The sequence below is a fragment of the Loxodonta africana genome, chromosome 2, assembly GCF_030014295.1.
Source record: "Loxodonta africana isolate mLoxAfr1 chromosome 2, mLoxAfr1.hap2, whole genome shotgun sequence".
NCBI classification, from domain to species: Eukaryota; Metazoa; Chordata; class Mammalia; order Proboscidea; family Elephantidae; genus Loxodonta; species Loxodonta africana.
In genome coordinates this window covers 117,618,379-117,633,280 of record NC_087343.1, presented here as the reverse complement: position 1 = coordinate 117,633,280, position 14,902 = coordinate 117,618,379, and the positions used below count along the sequence as shown (strand labels likewise).

Below are 14,902 nucleotides of genomic sequence, written 5' to 3'. Positions count from 1 at the left end.
ACAGTAATAAAGAGACCATAATCTCAAAATATTGGTTGAAGTACACGAAAAATAAATAAAATAAGAAAACAGTGAACATAAGGTATATCTTTCAAAAAAAGCAATAGAAACATTACAAGAAATGTGAACATGAAGTAAATGTTGGTGGAAGCAGAGAGAGAGGAAAAGGGGGAGGGAGGGAGGGAGACAAAGTTTTGTTTTGTTTCGTTTTCAAACATAGAGAGTGGGAGAGAGGCAGAGGGAGGGAGAAACAGAGGGGGATGGACAGGGACAGTGAGAGAGAGTGAGGGGAAGGGAAGAAAAAGAAGAAGCAGAGGAGGATGCAAGAGAGGGAGGTAGAACTGCCTTCAAATCAGTACCACTTGGAAACCCTGGTGGTGCAGTCGTTAAGAGCCATGGCTGCTAACCAAAAAGTTGCCAGTTCAAATCCACCAGGCGCTCCTTGGAAACCCTATGGGGCAGTTCTACTCTGTCCTGCAGGGTTGCTATGAGTTGGAACTGACTCAATGGCAATGGGTTTATAGTCTACTGGGTACAACAAACTAACAAAAAATTTTTTCACTGTGCAGGATATAGCAAAATTCAGGAGTTGTTCATTTCCCTCACAAAATAACAACAGAATATAGAACAAGTAAAAGACAAAGGAAAAAAATGTGCTAATAAAGAGAAAAGTAAACTAAAGAACCAAAGGAAAATGGAGTTTCTAACAAAGCTTATATTTATCTAGGAAGAGTAAAAAAAAAAACTTTTACAATTTTTTGGAAACTTAAAATGAAGACTAGTCACATTTAAGTGTAAAGAAAATACCACCAATTATAGCAACACCCAAAGACACTTCTGCTCATAATCTATGCTAAATCTCTACTAAAATCTAACATTTAAAAAATTAGACTTTTGTTAAAACTCGTAATAAGAAACTATAACACAAAGCTGCTTAAAACACAAATAATATACTTCTCTCTCCATCTACTTCTACGAGTTCTCATGAAAATTTTAGAACAATATAACCAAACCCAAACCAAACCCACCGCCATCGAGTCGACTCCAACTCATAGCGACCCTATAGGACAGAGTAGAGCTGCCCCAAAGAGTTTCCAAGGAGCACCTGGTGGATTTGAACTGCTGACCTTTTGGTTAGCAGCTGTAGCACTTAACCACTATTCCACCAGGGTTTCCTAGAACAATGTAGACACATAAGATTAAGCTATGAAGACAATATAATTCTATAAAATGATCTTGTGGTTATAACAGTTTTTATATATCTCAGGTAAAATGTAGATTAAAAAAGTCTTCTAAATAAATGCAATTTTATTTTTCTTATTACTTTGTAATTACTAATTACTCTTTAATCATGAATTACTATAATTACTAATTAATAAGTAAATTTGAAGCTAGAAAGAAAAATTTAAACATGCCTTGCATTCTAAGTGGTACATAATTTTACTTATTTCAATTTATTTCAAAATTACTTTGAATAATTTAAAACAAAAAAGTATGAAGATGTACTACATAGTTTGATAGCCAATCTATTTTACCTGAGTTTTTTTAAATGTAAATTGCTCTAAGTGGAATCATTTCACTAATATAATTTTCAAATAGAAACCACTAAACAAATGTTTTTTTTCATAATTTTGCCATACCTTTAGCTAAAGCTTCTTTATATTTCTCTTTCGCAGAATTCATTTCTTTTATTAATTGCCTATAGCTGGATTTTAATTTCTCCAATTCTGTCTTTGTAACCTGTTAAAGAAGCAAAATGCAGAAAATCTTTTAATGTTTAAACTTAAATTGTCACAGAAATTAAATTCCAAAGCAGTAACTGACATGTATTTTACTGCAGATAAGTCAGAGTTGCTCTTCAATATACAAGGACAGACAAACGGAACATTAGTTTTAGTAATAAATTCAATAGCACATGAAAAGAGAATTTTTCTTAAAAAGGAGCAAATCAAAAAATAGTGCTGTCACCATCTAAAAATCAGTGACAACAAATTAATTTGCTATATATAAAAATACCTTCTATAATTCAAAAAAACTAATTAAAATATTTTAATTATACAAAGAAATTTTAAGTGGCTGTATTTCATCCAGTGGCATCACTACAGTTGGTGTCACTCAGTGCAGTAATTCATGGTGTCACCCCTCACCCTGGGCCCTCCTCCCATACCAGATGAGGCAGAATCCTTAGTAATGTTTATTATCAAATTTAATCATAGAATAATATGTAATAAATATAGTTGTAAATTGTTTAAATGTTAATATTTCTTAGATTATATGAATACTAATAACAAAATTATTTTGTAAAATCTTTCTACATTGAATTACAACTTTATTAGTAACTGAATGGAAGCCTCTTTTTATTTTCTCCTATTTCTTTAATTACTACTTCATTTTCAAAAAAGTTACTGATATAGGTTCACAAATACTAATTGCCAAAATATTGTAGCTAAAACACCAGAAAAGTTGACAAAGTCAGCGACTATAAAAACACAAAGGCAGCAACGAAAACAGCGCATGCTTGTAGGGTGTGCAGACGAAATCACATGATTGGAAGCATCACTGTAATTAGGTCATGACAGCTCTGACCGCACCGAATTAGAAGGTACAAAAAGTAAATTAGCATAGAGTTTTAGCCTTGAAGGTATATAAATACATGTAAACTGGGCTTACTCAAAATGTTTTTGTTATGATAACTAATTACAGGGATATTTCTATAAAAAATCATAAATTTCCACTGAAACATTGCACAAAAATTTTATAGACTGGCATTTTGCTGTCACCCCCTCTGACACTGTCACCTGGCGTGGTTCACACCCCCTAGTGATGCAACTGATTTCACCAATTCTAAAATGCATTTTTTTTTTTTTAACATTTTAACATCTCTGATAAGAGGATTCCTCTTACAAACATTGTTGGCCACGCAGCAGTCATGACAGTGGTAACTGCATGCATGTATGAACTTGGCTGTTATTTCCTTGGAATGACTATACAAACACAGCCCCTTGATGCTGCAGGCAACGAGCTACGTAAATATCATTTTAGGAAAAAATATGAGTCCTAGTTGTTGTCTGAAAATCTTCTATTATACCTTCTGAGAAGACTAAGAAAGCTACAGCACTGGAAACTTGCAAAAGGGGCACCGGCAATATGGGAGAAAATACCAGAAACAATAGTGGAGCCATCTTTTAAGAAATGCTGCAGCACCAGTGTTCTTGATGTCAGAGAGGGTGACAATGCGTTAAAAAAAAAAAAAATCACCAACTACAATATAAATGAGTTCAAAGCATACTCCTCAAAAAGAAAAAAACTCACTGATTATCTTTTGAAACTGCTATAGAATTCATTCATTCTAAAATTTGGGCAAATTAACTGAAAAATGGCAAATTTTCAATTCTGCAATTCTAAAAACTGGCAAATAAATTCAAAAAAGCAACCATTTATCTTCCATTTCCGATACGAATTATATATCAGGGTAACCAAAAAGTTGATAGAGGATATTTCTTCTAGAAGAATTCCAGCTAACAATTACATTAATAATGATAGAAGTAAAGTATCACCAACTTGCAACACCTAATAAAGTAATGGATCTAAGTAACAGACATCACTAGTTTTTAAGACTACTAGGTAAAATGCTGATTAGGAAACTTTTTAAATAAGCTCATCAGGCTGAAAACACATACAGAACTGTTAATTTTAGGTAGAATAATGATAATGTAGTTATATATTTTTAAAAGTGTTCTTATTTCAGCAGTACATATTAAAATACTTAAGGAAATGATACCTGGAATTTTCTTTAAAATGGTCTAGTGTAGAAGAAAAAGTTGGCGAGAATGTAAATAAAAAAACATTGAGTAATGGGTAGATGGGAGTTCATTTTACTATTCTCTCTACTTTTGTATATTTGCAAATTTGCAAATAAAAAAAAGTTTTAAAACGTTATCCAGAAAAGACGAACTCTGAATGTGATGAAAATTTAGGAATACCTTAACTAATTTATTTTTCCTATATTTTCTTTATTATGTATGCATACAATGTCATACGATACAAATTTATTTTTCTAAAGCCTTAAAAAATTATTTCAGTAAGCAAAAAATAAAAACTCTGGTGATAAGAAAGCATTGTATCATAGTTTAATTGAAAGCATTTTCTTTTCCTTAGGGGTACACAAAGTAACAGAATATCTTATAATCAATAATGTTTTATGTTCGATAAAATAAGAAAATACTTACTAAAGACACCAGAGCCTATTTTTTGCCAGAAAATGATCAATAAACAGTTTCAAAGAATCAAACAGGATAAAATATTTCAGCAAATTTAAAAAACAAAGAATTCCAGAATGAAAACACAAACCTTGATCATCTCTGCCTCTATCTGCTGATGAACACCTATATAACTTTTCTTCACCTGCTGCTTGTCCTTAATCATCATGGTAAGCCTGTGCAATGGTCCAGAGTTTAGGTCCTCTGCATGTGTCTTCATTATCCTACTAAGCTGTTCTGTTTGCTGAATCATAAGTAACCAAGACTTAATTAAAAAAAAAAAAAAAAGATGAAGAAAATTAGCATTTGTATTAGAGGTCTCCATTGCTATGCTTTACATGTTCAAGAACTTCAAATAGTTTTATATAAATTATTGCCTTAATATATAATGGCAGGTTTCTGGCAATTGTGCAATAGGATATGTATGGCTCACATTTAACATCTTCAAATTCAAGTACAAGTGCTTCAAAATTCAGTAATCAGAGACTATCAAGAATACTATGAAACGATAATTTTTTTAACTTAAAAAAATACTAGGAAAGGGATTAAGGAATATAGGACTCTTTTGAGAGTCCACATCTGAATGAAGTCTAAAAGACTTTGTTTTAGCACTTCTCATTCCTTTTTTAAAATACTGAAATATTTTTTCTGCCCACACCATTCTAATTCCGCAGTAAGGTAACAAACTTCCCAGCGATCAAATGCAACAGACATTTTCATCTAATCTGCCTCTGTGTGGCACCTAACCGTGCTGGCTGACTTCTTCCAGGAGTGAGTCTGCAGAGCTTCCTACCTTTCTTAAATTTCCTTCTCAATCTTTGGTGCCTGCTCTTCTTTTGCTGCCTATGTCTTAAATGTTGGTATTCTCTGGACTTCTATGCACAGTTCTCCTTAATTATTAATAAATACATTGGTTCTCAATAGTGTTTTTACTGCAACACAACTGAGGTGACAACACATTGCCTCAATAGCAGGTTTGGAACAAGCAGACATACAGAGGCTGCTGGAAGAATAAATCCTTTATTAGTCAGACTTCCTAACTTATAAATGTCCTTCACTATAGGTCTTCAAAGTCTATTCGGAAACAATTACACGGTAAGGGAAGGTCTATGTAAAAAATACCAAAAAAGGACAAGGATGGTTTCAGATATTTACATGAATAATTTTCTACTCTATTAGTTTTGATCTGTGGATGAACAGAATTATTCTCCTCCTGTTAATATTCCAATATAATCTGTATTGGATTTTTAGTAAGCATCCAAGTCAAAATTATAACCTAATTTCTTAGTCCCAGTCAGCACTCACCAGGGTCTAACTTGGTAATCTTGTTTTTGATACACTGTGCAACATACATTTTTCCAAAAAAAAAATAGCCTTTGAAAACATTTGTGGAGGAGGGTCGTTCTGATTTTTTTTTAATTTGTGTGTATATGTGTGTGTGTGTGCTTTAAGTAAAAATTTACAATTCAAGTCAGTCTCTCATACAAAAACTTATACACACATTGTTATATGACCCTAGTTGCTCTCCCTACAATGTGACAGCACACTCCTTCTCTCCACCCTGTATTTCCCATGTCCATTCAACCAGCTCCCGTCCCCATCTGCATCTCATCTCGCCTCCAGACAAGAGTCACCCACATAATCTGTATCTACTTGAACTAAGAAGCATGCTCCTCACCAGTATCATTTTAGGTCTTATAGTCCAGTCTAATCTTTGTCTAAAGAGTTGGCTTCAGGAATGGTTTTAGTTTTGGGCTAACAGAGAGTCCAGGGGCCATGACTTCTGGGGCCCCTCCAGTCTCAGCCAGACCATTAAGTCTGGTCTTCTTATGTGAATTTGAGGTCTGCATCCCATTTTTCTTCTGCAACATCAGGGATTCTCTGTTGTGTTCCCTGTCAGTGCAGTCACTGCTGATAGCTGGGCACCATCTACTGCTTCCGGTCTCAGGCTGATGGAGTTTCTGCTTTACATGGCCCTTTCCGTCTCCTGGACTCATATTTTCCTTGTGTCTTTGCTGTTCATTCTCCTTTGCTCCAGGTGGGTTGAAACCAACAGATACATCTCAGATGGCCACTTGCTAGTTTTTAAGACCCCAGACACGGCCCACCAAAGTGGGATGCAGAACATTTTCTTAATACATTTTGTTATGCCAAGTGACCTAGATGTCCCCGAAACCATGGTCCCCAGACCCCTGACCCTGCTACTCTGTCCCTCAAAGTGTTTGGTTGTATTCAGAAAACATTCTTAGCTTTTGGATTAGTCCAGTTGTGCTGACTTACCCTGTATTGTGTGTTGTCCTTCCCTTCACCTAAAATAATTCTTGTCTACTATCTAGTTAGTGAATAGCCCTTTCCCTCCCTCCCCACACTCGTAACCATCAAAGAATGTTTTCTTCTATATTTAAACCTTTTCCTGAGTTCTTATAATATTGGCCTCATACAATATTTGTCCTTTTGCAACTATTTTCACTCAGCATAACGCTTTCCAGATTCAGGAGGGTCATTTTTAGTTCTGGAATTCTATGATGAACATAGAATAAGATACTTGGCTTATGAACTCATCATATTTACTTCTGCATTTAAAAAATGTAAGTGCTAACATGCTCTTGACACCACAAAGCAACTTAAAAATAACACGGTACTTCTTTTAAAATCTAAAATTTAACAAAGGTGCAAACAATAAAAAACTATATAAACACAGATTAAAAACATAAACTAAATGGCCATAATAACTCATGTAGCTTTGCCTTTTTCACCCCATTTTCTCTCTAAAAAATACAATGTTGGGAAAAAAAAGCTCTGCGGAATGTGCAGAAGGTTATAGCTACAAAAAAAAAAAAAAAAACCCAACACACACAGAAAGGGAGAAGAGTAAGAGTTCTTGCCATATCTTTAAAAAAGAAATATTCTCTAAATGCTTTGTAGCAATAAATTTTTGTAATTCTGTGTAACAGTCCTTGTAGTCTAGGGGAGAAACCTTCTCAGAAGCCAACATTAAAGACCACAGAACAAGGTCAGATTGCCCTCCTTCTCCCAGAGGGGACATCCCAGGCTATCTAATAGGCGTATTCACTGTAGTTACTGCCAGACATCCAAAACTTCCTAAGCATATATTACCACCCCAACTCTCAACCCTACACTGCTCTCTTTATCTCCTCATCTGACCCAGGCCCCTACCTAAAGAATCCCTGCTCTATGAATAGAAAACTCATTATACCTCTTATCAGAGCTTTCCATTTAACTTCTAGCTTTAACAAAAACCTGTCTTTATCCCACTCTCAAATCCCCCTGCCAAATGCTGCTAACAAACATTCCCGCTTACTGCTCCCAGATCCTTTGAAGCTCAGGCCACCCTTGCCCACAAACAATCCATCAGCAAGTCTTTTTGATTCAATCTCCAAAGTATACTAAAAACCTATCTTCTTTCCATCTCTACTGTCACCCCTTTCTGTGACCATGATTATTTCAGGCTTAGACTAGTATAACACCTTCTAATTAGTGCCCTTTCTCTTACTCCCACTCCTCTCAAATCCATTCCCCTTGAAGAGGCAAAAGATATTAATGTCATTTTCCAGCTTAAAACCCTACATTGGCTTTCCTTTCCATTTAAAATAAAATCCAAACGTCTTTCTAAGACATATAATGTGTCCCATTTTCTGTCCTCTGTTTATCCTTCCAACTTCATATTTTAACATTCTCCAACTAGCAAAATAAATTCTAGGTACATTGCTCTTTCTTCAGTTCCCTGAACATACAAAGCTTTCCCTCTTCCTAGCTGCTCTTTCTCTCCTTCACATAGCAAGATCCATATTTTCCTTTAGGAATAAGTTAAATCTAACGTAAGTCTGTTGCTGTTGTTAGCAGCCACTAAGTTGGTCTCTGGCTCTTGGTAACCCCTTATGTTACAGAGTAGAACTACTCCCTAGGGTTTTCTTGGCTATAATATTTTCGGAAGCAGTTCACCAGGCCTTTCTTCCACAAAGTCACTGGGTGTGTTTGAACCACCAACCTTTAAGTTAGCAGCCTATCACAAATGGCCTGAGCCATTCTCTTTTTTATTTTTACCTTCTTAGCATGTAATGGAAACCCTGGTGGTGTAGCGGTTAAGAGCTACAGCTGCTAACCAAAAAGTCAGCAGTTTGAATCCACCAGGAACTCCTTGAAAACCATATGGGGCAGTTCTACTCTGTCAGGGTCACTATGAGTCAGAATCAACTCAATGGCAATGGGTTTGGTTTTGGTTAGCATGCAACACCACTATTTATCTGTATGTATACTTTGTTTTTTTGTATGTCTCCCCAACTTCTTCCATAAGGAAGTATCATGTTTCTTTTCATTATTTCAGGTATTTACCAGGATACCTAAGATGTGATGTTGCTGTTAGTTGCCATCCAGTTGATTCCAACTCATGGCCACCCCATGTATGCACAGAACTGCTCCACAGTAGATAAACTAAATATTCTTGGGAAGGACGGAAGGAGAGAAGGATAAAGGGAGGGAGGGAAGGGATGAAGGGAAGGAAGTTAGGAAAAAGCCTGAATTGAATGTATGTAATAAAAAAGCAAAAAAAAAAAAAAAAAATTTTTTTAACCTGGAATTGGATAGCATGGTAGCAATGCCCACTGATGGGAAGGAAAAATAAGCAGGTCTGTCTACAACAAATAAAACAATAGAGGAATCGGAGCAGCATAAATGGCAATACGAAGCACTGACCTAAAAGGAATGGTGAGAGTAGGCAAGATTGAGTAGTGTGGTACCTGAATTAGGTGGGTAGCTCGAGTATTCTTATAGAGAGAGGCAGAGTAAAATGTCAACAGATGCTTGATAATGTAACAAACAAAAGTAAAGATCTACTTAACATTTCAACATTTGCAATAAAACTGATACGGCACTTTGCAGATATGACTCTTTAATACAGCATCGCAATGACCAGGGCATTATTTGCTCATTAGGATATTTTGTGGAAGATAACTATAACTGTCAGATTGCTTTATTATACAGAATTCTGCTTGTTAATAATATTCCTCACGGTGCAACAGTGGTTACAGCAATCGACTGTATTCAGGAAACATTCTTAGCTTTTGGATTAGTCCAGTTGTGCTGACTTAGCCTGTATTGTGTGTTGTCCTTTCCTTCACCTAAAATAATTCTTGTCTATTTTTTTTTTTTTACTATCTAGTTAGTGAATACCCCTTTCCCTCCCTCCCCACATTCGTAACCATCAAAGAATGTTTTCTATATTTAAACCTTTTCCTGAGTTCTTATAATAGTGGTCTCATACAGTATTTATCCTTATGCGACTATGGAGTTGCTACAAGTCTGAATCGACTTGAAGGCAGTGGATGGGTAATGGGATTTTACCAGCAGTCAGGGACTGATGTTGAAAGCTACAGTCAGGTTTAGAAATATTAAAAGGTAAAAGAAATTTGAAGTTTAACATCAAAAAATATAATCATAGGCAAAAATAATACAATTAAAAAAAAACAGTGGTTAAGTTTATAAAACAGAATATATCATAACTCTTGAAAGAAGAGCTACAAAGTACAGAAGTAGTAGTTTAACTATCGTTGACTACACAAAAAATCCCAGAGAATATCCACAAAAATCAAGAGTGAGAGACTGACAGGAAGAAGTATAAGTTTGTTCATTTCCTAATCTTTCGAAGAGTCAATAGAGAACTTTAATTATAAAGTTTATAAATCAAGAAATACAGGTCTAAGTTTATAGTGTTTAAATTTCAAAAATTAAACTAATGGCTATTATTAAAGAAGGCTATATACACCTTCTGAATTATCAGAAGTGATTTTTAATAAAAGTAAACACTACTGGGGGCAGGAGGGAGGAGGAAAAGCAGACTCATCATTCTGGAAGCACTGAGTTTCTGTTCACAGTGATGGAAATATGGCAGTGGATCTGGGGATGGTTCCACAACACTATTAATGTAATTGAGGTCACTAAATTGTACATGTGAAAAAGTCTAAATTGACAAATTTTGTTATATATTTTTATAAAAAGTAAAATAAATGATGTCCATAAAGAAAAAAGTAAAAAACAAAAGAAATGAAAAAGGATGAATAACTGAAAATAAGTTACAAAATAAAAATGGCACTAAACATATCTGTTAAACAGTATATGAAAATGGTATAAACACCTATGGAAAGGAAAACTATCTAATCAAAAAGGCAAAACACTTAAATATTCAACAAGAAAAACAAGTAAAATAACATTAGAAAAAATATATGTGTGTGTGTATGGAAAGTAAAGCCTACCCAGAAAAATGTAAATAAAAGACCCCATAGTTATCGTATTCAAATGATGTTGTTGTTGTTAGGTGCCGTCGAGTCGGTTCCAACTCATAGCGAACCTATGCGCAACAGAACGAAACACTGCCCAGTCCTGCGCCATCCTTACAATCGTTGTTATGCTTGAACTCACTGTTCCAGCCACTGTGTCAATCCACCTCGTTGAGGAGCATTCTGGCTGCACTTCTTCCAAGATAGATTTGTTCATTGTTTTGGCAGTCCATGGTATACTCAATATTCTTCACCAACACCACAATTCAAAGGCATCAACTCTTCTTCGGTCTTCCTTATTCATTGTCCAGTTTTCACATGCATATGATGTGATTGGAAATACCACGGCTTGGGTCAGGCGCACCTTAGTCTTCAGGGTGACATCTTTGCTTTTCAACACTTTAAAGAGGTCCTTTGAAGCAGATTTGCAACGCATCTTTTGATTTCTTGACTGCTGCTTCCACGACTGTTGATTGTGGATCCAAGTAAAATGAAATCCTTGACAACTTCAATCTTTTCTCCATTTATCATGCTGTTGCTCATTGGTCCAGTTGTGAGGATTTTTGTTTTCTTTATGTTGAGGTGTAATCCATACTGAAGGCTGGGGTCTTTGATCTTCATTAGTAAGTACTTCAAGTCCTCCTCACTTTCAGCAAGCAAGGTTGTGTCATCTGCATAATGCAGGTTGTTAATGAGTCTTCCTCCAATCCTGATGCCCTGTTCTTCATATAGTCCAGCTTCACATATTATTTGTTCAACATACAGATTAAATAGGTATGATGAAAGAATACAACCCTGATGCACACCTTTCCTGACTTTAAACCAATCAGTATCCCCTTGTTCTGTCTGAACAACTGCCTCTTGATCTATGTAAAGGTTCCTCATGAGCACAATTAAGTGTTCTGGAATTCCCATTCTATTCAAATGATATATCATTTATATCATTTTTTATTCAAATGATATAAATGATATATTCAAATTACAAAAATTCTAGGTAAAAAATATAAAACAAAAGGGGCACATTATGATAAAAAGGAATATCAACCACGATGAAGATATAACTATAATGAATCTTTATGTTCTAGAAAACAGTATGTCAAAAAACAAGTAGCAAAAATGATTGAAAATCCAATGAGAAATCCAAGCATAGTGGAAGAATTGAATCCCTGCTTGTTTCAGAAAAACTAAAAATATTTATAATATACCAAAACCAAAACCTATGAGGTCCAACTCATAGCAACCCTACAGGACAGGGTAGAACTGCCCCATAGGGTTTCCAAGGAGTGCCTGGCAGATTCAAACTGCCTACCCCTTGGTTAGCAGCCATAGTAGCACTTAACCACTATGCCACCAGGGTTTCCATAAATAAAAAAATAAGTAATTTAATAATGTTTGATCTATCATTATATATAAAATTCTATCATCTATAAACCAAAAATCCGTTGCCATTGAGTCAATTTCAACTCATACCAGCCCTACAGGAGAGCGTGCAACTGCCCTATAAAGGGTTTCCAAAAAGCAGCTGGTGAATTCGAACTGCCCACCTTTTGGTTAGCAGCAAAGCTCTTAACCACTGAGCCACCAGAACTCCCTATCATTTATTGTTGTTAGGTGCCATCGAACCACTTCTGACTCAAAGCAACCCTATGTACAACAGAATGAAACATAGCCCTATCAGTCATCATGCTCATAATCGTTGTTATGCTTGAGCCCATTGTTGCAGCCGCTGCGTCAATCCATCTCACTGAGGGTCTTCCTCTTCTTCGCTGACCCTCCACTTTACCAAGCATGATGTCCTTCTCCAGGGGCAGATCCCTCTTGATAACATGTCCAAAGTGTGTGAGACACAGTCTCACATCCTTGTTTCTAAGGAGCATTATGGCTGTACTTCTTCCAAGACAATCTGTTCGTTCTTCTGGCAGTCCATGGTATATTCAATATTCTTCATCAACACCATAATTCAAATGCATCAATTCTTCTTTGGTCTTCCTTATTCACTGTCCAACTTTCGCATGCATAGGAGGTGACTGAAAACACTAACTTAGGTCAGGTACATCTTAGCCCTCAAAGTGACATCTTTGCTTTTTAACACTTTCAAGAGGTCTTCTGCAGCAGATTTGCCTAATCCAATTTTTGATTTCTTGACTGCTGCTTCCATGGCTCTTGTCAGTGGGTCCAAGTAAAATGAAATCCTTGACAACTTCAATATTTTTCCATTTATCATGATGCTGCTTATTGGTCCAGCTGTGAGGATTTTTGCTTTCTTTATGTTGAGGTGTAATCCATACTGAAGGCTGTAGTCTTCGATCTTCATCAGTAAGCACTACAAGTCCTTTTCATTTTCAGAAAAATCAAGGTTGTGTCATCTACATATTGCAGCTTGTTAATGAGTCTTCCTCCTATCCTGATATCCTATTCTTCTTTATAAACTCTAGCCTCTCAGATTATTTGTTCAGCATACAGATTGAATAAGCATGGTGAAAGGATACAACCCTGGCCCATGTCTTTCCTGATTTTATATCACACAGTATCCCCTTGTTTTGTATGAACAACTGACTCTTGGTCTAAGCACAGGTTCCTCATGTGCACAATCAAGTGTTCTGGGATTCCCATTCTTCACAATGTTATCCATAATTTGTTATGATTCTTACAGGGAAATGCCTTTGTGTAGTCAATAAAGTACAGGTAAACATCTTTCTGATAGTCTCTACTTTCAGCCATGATCCATCTGACATCACCATGTCTTCTTCTTAATTCAGCTTGAATTTCTGGCAGTTTCCTGATGATGTACTGCTGCAATCACTTTTGAATTATGTTCAGCAAAATTTTATTAATGTGTGGTATTAATGATACTGTTCAATAATTTCTGTGCTTTTAGATCATCTTTTTTTGGAATGGGCACAAATATGGATTTCTTTCAGTTGGTTGGCCAGAAGATTTCAAAGGGCAGCTCAAGAAGACAAAGCAAAGTATTATAATAAAATGTGCAAAGACCTGGAGTTAGAAAATCAAAAGGAAAGAACATGCTCGGCATTTTTCAAGCTGAAAGAACTGAAGACAAATTCAAGCCTCGAGTTGTAATACTGAAGGATTCTCTGGGCAAAATATTGAATAATGCAGGAAGCATCAAAAGAAGATGGAAGGAATACACAGAGTCACTATACCAAAAAGAATTGGTCGACATTCAACCATTTCAGGAGGTACCATATGATCAGAAACTGATGGTACTGAAGGATGAGTTCAAGTTGCACCAACAGCATCGGCAAAAAACAAGGCTCCAGAAATTGACAGAATACCAACTGAGACGTTTCAACAAATGGAAGCAGCACTGGAGGTGCTCATTCATCTATATAAATACTAAGTAAGGCAAATATTTTCATCTTAAAGATGTGGAAACTAAGTGGCAGAGACCTTAAATAATCTGTCCAAAATCACATAGCCAATAAATGGAAGAGCTCAAATTCAAACCAAATCTACCTTTTAATTTGGCTAGACCTGGCACATACTAGGATATTTGGAGGATACAAAATTAATGACTTAATTAATCAATCAATCAGAAATTCTGAATGTGCAACAATTAACTAGCAAGGAGTAAGAGGAATATGAAAACTGTTAAGACCTGTAGATACTCTCTTCCAAATTGGTTATAAAGGAAATTCCACTACAGTTTTTAGGCAGATATCCAGAAAAACTATGGAAACCTAGAGGTTATTGCATCTAAAGACCATTTGAGAATAATTATTTAAGCTAAACTGATGAAAGTACTTTATATACTGGTTACAGAGTAATCTTCAATTAATCTGTACTTAGTACTTTATCATTAACTTCCCTCTTATCGATAGGGATAAGGTATCTGCTCCTGTTAGGCCATCTACTTTTGTAGCAAGAATAACTCGTAAAGTGAAGAAGTCCTTTTAGGCAAAGATTAGTAAGTCATTCTTGATATAGCACACTCTCTTAGAAGCAATGGAGAAAAAAATGAAAGAGCCTTCTAAAGGTAATTGGGTTTTTAACCAGAATAATGATCCACCCCTTGAATCGCCCTAAGCAGAAGATTTGAGAAATAAGTCACCATCATTTTTTCTAATCAACCCCAATACTACACTGGATAATTAGAAGTAATACCACTTTTAAGACAATGACACAGATAGTGTACATCTTCCTATAACCCAAGGAAACAAAACTTCTGAGATTTTTAAGATTTAGAACATTGTTCAGAATTATGAGTAGTACACTGAAAAATATTAATATTATATCATAAATATACATTTACCTGAAAAGTATGATTTCAAAATATTTTCTGAATACCTAAATGTGGTTTTCATTCTTGTTGTTGTTTTGTGGCTAAAA

General features: G+C 35.5%; 1 protein-coding gene across 10 annotated transcripts in view; it reads right to left on the bottom strand.

The window, feature by feature from the left end:
- The window catches only part of FER (FER tyrosine kinase), a 470,096-nt gene that overhangs the window by 383,928 nt on the left and 71,266 nt on the right, over positions 1-14,902 (bottom strand). For all 10 annotated transcript variants that reach the window (XM_023547996.2, XM_003405006.4, XM_064274743.1 and 7 more), the window contains 2 exons: positions 4,351-4,524; positions 1,641-1,740 (listed from right to left, as the gene is read on the bottom strand). In XM_023547996.2, the coding sequence (XP_023403764.1) occupies positions 1,641-1,740; positions 4,351-4,524 (274 nt within the window). The remainder of the gene's footprint in view (positions 1-1,640; positions 1,741-4,350; positions 4,525-14,902) is intronic.